We start from the raw sequence: 5,000 nt of genomic DNA, 5'->3' as shown, positions 1-5,000 counted from the left end.
GTTGTCGAGGGCGTCGCCCGAACAGTGAACTCTGCGCCGCTGGACGCCGTCGCCGCACTCCTCGGAGCACCGCTCGCCCCACTTCGAGATGAACCAGGTGTCGGTGGCGCAGGAGCCCATGTCGCACAGCTCCTGCGGCGAGTCAGGGGGTGAGCGCCTTTCCCGGCCAGGGCGGCTGGACGACGCCTGCGGCTCTGCGGCGCGTCTGAATAATTCTAACTGAGAAAGCTGGCCGCCATCCCCGTACGCTGCCACTCTCTAGAATCTACTTTAATTCCTATCATAACCAGCAATAGAGAAAGTAAACTTGTGTTTATACAGGGCCAATGGCAGGTCGTTAACATCTCGGGAAAACACTCCATAATCAGCGAGGAGCCTTCTTCCGTGCCAGACGAATTACAGGATCCGTCTCCAAAATGGAAAAACACTGCCTTTGCAATTGCGAATTAAGTGCTTGCGATACCTATTTACTGCTCTTGCAGACACACACACACATGCATATGCACACACACACACACACATATATATATAAATATATTTATATACATATATATACATACATGCATAAATATATACCTACATACATACACACACGCGCGCGTGCGCGCGCGTGTATACATATATATACACAGACACAGACACACACACAGACACACGCGCACACACACACACACACACACACACACACACACACACGCATATGCACACACAAATACACACACACACACACACACACACACACACACACACACACACACACACACACACACACACACACACACACACACACAACACACACACACACACACGCACGCACATATATATATATAAATATATTTATATACATATATATACATACATGCATAAATATATACCTACATACATACACACACGCGCGCGCGCGCGCGTGTGTATACATATCGAGTCCTGGTCAGGGAGGGTTGTTATTTATCGATATCAATGCGGCATTGCATTATTCCATCTTTCACACACACATATGTACGCGCGCGCGCACACACACACACACACATACACAAATACACACACACAAATACACACACACACACACACACACACACACACACACACACACACACACACACACACACACACACACACACACACACACACATATGCACGCGCATATTCCCCGCCGCGGCAGTCGTAAAAATGCCTGTGGTTTGATTGCTGGCTCGAGCCCGAGAAAACGACATATCGCCTTGAGAAGTCAAACGCATGTGTCGTAGGGGAAGTCACCGCCGTGGCATCCAATCAGCAAGGGTGGCACTACCATGTAACCTCTCAGTAATGAATTGAGAGAGGCCTATGTCCTGCAGTGGAATGAATGGCTGTTGAAAAAATAAATATATATAATATATATATATATATATATATATATATATATATATATATATATATATATATATATATATATATATATATATATAAACACGCACACACACACACACACACACACACACACACACACACACACACACACACACACACACACACACACACACACACACACACACACACACACACACACACACAATAATATATATATATATATACAAGGAAAGCGCGCCCGCTTCCAGGCGCTCAGCCCGCGCGCACTTGGGATCAGGCGAACCTACCTGGTTGCTGGGCTTCTCCTCGCTGGGGCAGAGGTGTGAGGACACGGCGCCCTTCGCTGTGACACACGTGACGGTGCGGTGACGCGTGCCCAGCCCGCACTGCGCCGAGCACGCCCCCCACTCGCCCGCCTGCCAAGCCGGAGCGGAGTTGCAGGCGGGCAACTCACACACCTGAGAGGAGAGAAACGGTTCCTGCGATCAGCTGTCTCACCGAGCCTTCACGTGGCCTTGGCTGTCTTGGCTTCCGCTGCATCTGTAACGGGCCTATGCCCGTAACGACCTTCAGAGAAAAATCTAAGCATTTGCAACCCCACTTTCAAATACAAAATTTCGAACGCAACGTTGAGTAAGCTTTCAAAGATATACCATGGGATCTCAAGAGACTCCCGATGGCTATCAGCACCTACTTGAGCTCTGGACACGGAGGGCGGCGCCGTGCAGGCATCCTGGGCGGCCTCCACAATATGGCCCTGCGACAAGCGAATCTTGCATGAGAGCAAGCGCGTCTGCACGCCGAGGCCGCAGGAAACGCTGCAGGGACCCCACTCCTCGGGCACCCACCTGGCGATGGCGGAAGGAAAGAGAAAATGAACGGCGTGGCACTTGGCACACGGAACGGGGCACTGTTCCAATATTTCATTAGTGTGAATCGGCAACAACACCCAATCCTCTAATGGACCGCATCCCCCGAAGCCCACGGGCGGCCACTCACTCGGCGGGGCACGGGCGCAGGTTGCAGCGGACGACCTCCTCGGGCGGCTTCGGGTGGTCGGCGCAGTGCTTCGCCGGGACCTCGTTGTCCTTCTTGCGCTTTACGCACACCACACGCGTTGTCTGCGACCCTGCGGGCAGACGGCAAGAGCGACGCTCAGGTCTCAGGCATGCATACATGCTTGCATGTATGTATGCTTGTATACATGTGTGTATGTATGTACGTTTGCACTTATGTATGCATGTATGTGTGTATATACGTATGTATGTATGTACACATGTGTGTACGTGCATATTTATGTATAAATGAAAGGATGAACGGATGAATGCATGGTTTGCATGCACGTATGCATGTCTGTGTATGGCCAGTCACGTATAAGCACATCACAACAACCCGGCCTGCTTCGGCCGCGAGCGCATGGGCCCTGACGCCGTGCGCCGCCCGGTCACTCACCGCCCCCACACGTCGCCGTGCAGCTGCTGAAGCCGACGACCTTCCACTCGTATCTTTTTCGTTTCTTATTTCCTTTTTTATCTTTGTTACTTTGCTTCTTTCCTTGTCTCTCCTTTTTCTTCTTCTCCTCTTCCTCCGCTTTCTGTCTTCGGTTGGCGTAGATCGAGTTCCCGTGGCCGTTGCTCGACCTGGCGTCGTTGACGGGACCTGCGGGGGAGAGGGGGGTAAGGCACGCTCGCAAACGCATGCACACACGCACGCACGTACACACAACCAAACCAACACATCACGTCCACTCACCGACACCTGACCTGCTCCTTAGACGGAAGAATACCTCCGTCGCAGGTGCGGTTGTAGGCACGAGGAGCACCTGCGCTCATTTCATACACGAGAGGAACATGGAACTAGCGATTAGGTTGCGAATAAGGGATTGATTAAAGGTCGTTAGGTATTAATTAGTTACTGATTTAGGCATTAGCGAAAGAAACCATTAATGATATTGTAAGGGCGGGAATTACCAAACTCAATATACATCAATTTTACATGTTCTATATACAGAGGAAGAGAGAGAGAGAGAAAGAGAGAGAGAAGAGAGAGAGAGAGAGAGAGAGAGAGAGAGAGAGAGAGAGAGAGAGAGAGAGAGAGAGAGAGAGAGAGAGAGAGAGAGAGAGAGAGAGAGAGAGAGGTAGACAGACAGATAGATAGAAAGGTAGGTAGGTAGGTAGGTAGGTAGGTAGGTAGGTAGGTAGAGAGAGAGAAATAGAGAGAAATAAAGAGAAAAATAGATGGATAGATAGATAGAGAGAGATACTTAGAGAGAGAAAGAGTCGTCATTTCACGTCGCGAGGAGGAATGCATGGAACAGGATAAGATGCACAGCCGAAGAAAATCTGATACGACGTGAACCGCCTCGGCAAAGAAGGCGTCCCTCTGAGTCCACGAAAAAGGCAACAGGCGAGAGAAGCGGTGCCTCTTAGGCTTATTGGAAAGCACCGGAAACTTCGGCAGAGGGATGGCGGACAGTCAAGAGAACCATAAAGAAGATTCGCTGAATGACGCCTGAAAAAACGGAGACAGAACGAGAGGAAGAGGCCGAGGCCTGAGACAGCACTAAGGGAGGGGGGGGGGTCATGCCTAGTAAGAGGATCGCGTAGGACGATTGAAGGAAAAGAAAAGAAAAATGTTTGTGTTTGTGTATGTGTATGCGTGCGTGTGCGTATGCGTGTGCGTGTGCGAGTGCGCGTGCGTGTGTGTGGTGCACACGCGTCTCTTACTGGGGAGGATTCGAGTTCGTCCTCGAGATGAAGGCCAAGGAGCAGAGTTTAATAACTACGAAGAGGTGGAAGCGAGGCGAGGGTCGTGCACCTGGCAGCCCATGTTACATACCTGGGAGCCCCAAGCGCCCTTCAGCAGGGAAACCATTAGAGGGATGGGACAGGGTTCCTGAATTCTGATTGGCTGATGCAGGCCTGTGCTTGGAAGCTTGCGGTGCTCTAATCCTATTGGCTAAGGGAACAGCATCAAGCAGGACATTGGAGAGCGAGGGGCGCGGTCCGAGAGCACTGTCTGGCAATGCTCTCGTGCGCATCTGATAGGGAGCCTTGGCTTGCTTCAGCGCCAGGGAGGAGGCAAGCGAAGACGCCCTTGACCGGGCTTGGCGTGGGAAGGAAGGGCCAACATGCATGCGCTGGCGGAAGCCCCGAGCGCCCGAATGCCTTTGACTGCCATGGTGCCTGCCAGAGGGGCGGCTGGCGCTCTCTGGGTGAGACGCCGTCAGGCGCTGGCGACGTGCACGAGAGAGGTCAGGCGAGGGCGACCGAGGTGCCTTAGAGGAAGGGAGGCGGGAAGAGGAAAGCTTTGCGGCGTAGTCAAGCGGCCTGGGTGGGGGCGGGGACGGGCGGGGGGCGAGAGGCAGCCTTGGAAAGCCACGGAGAAGCAAGGGCGACCTAAATTTGCTGGGGACAGGAGGATTGTTCTGAAAGCGAGGTCGCGCAGGGTCATCGCGTGAACGAAGCGCCCTCCACCTGGGTTCATGGGCGCGCGAACTAGAAAGAGGGAGAGGCAGGGAGTTGGTGCGTCTCTCGGACTCGCTCCCAGCGGAGAGATACTGGCTCTGGGTGGCACCCAGGAGGAGGGCCAGGTCAGAGGGCAGAGATATATCAGCGGCGTCTTTGAGGACGACCTCGGAGCCACTATCG

General features: G+C 52.6%; 1 protein-coding gene across 2 annotated transcripts in view; it reads right to left on the bottom strand.

The window, feature by feature from the left end:
- The window catches only part of LOC119581939 (ADAMTS-like protein 4), a 75,207-nt gene that overhangs the window by 4,243 nt on the left and 65,964 nt on the right, over positions 1-5,000 (bottom strand). For both annotated transcript variants that reach the window (XM_037930114.1, XM_037930122.1), the window contains 5 exons: positions 2,803-3,009; positions 2,350-2,479; positions 2,045-2,198; positions 1,638-1,808; positions 1-132 (listed from right to left, as the gene is read on the bottom strand). The exon at positions 1-132 is cut by the window's left edge and continues 94 nt beyond it. In XM_037930114.1, coding sequence (XP_037786042.1) covers positions 1-132; positions 1,638-1,808; positions 2,045-2,198; positions 2,350-2,479; positions 2,803-3,009 — 794 coding nt within the window. The remainder of the gene's footprint in view (positions 133-1,637; positions 1,809-2,044; positions 2,199-2,349; positions 2,480-2,802; positions 3,010-5,000) is intronic.

The sequence above is a fragment of the Penaeus monodon genome, chromosome 2 (genome assembly GCF_015228065.2).
Source record: "Penaeus monodon isolate SGIC_2016 chromosome 2, NSTDA_Pmon_1, whole genome shotgun sequence".
NCBI classification, from domain to species: Eukaryota; Metazoa; Arthropoda; class Malacostraca; order Decapoda; family Penaeidae; genus Penaeus; species Penaeus monodon.
Note: the sequence above shows the minus strand (reverse complement) of the source record. Positions and strands in the feature narration are given on the sequence as shown.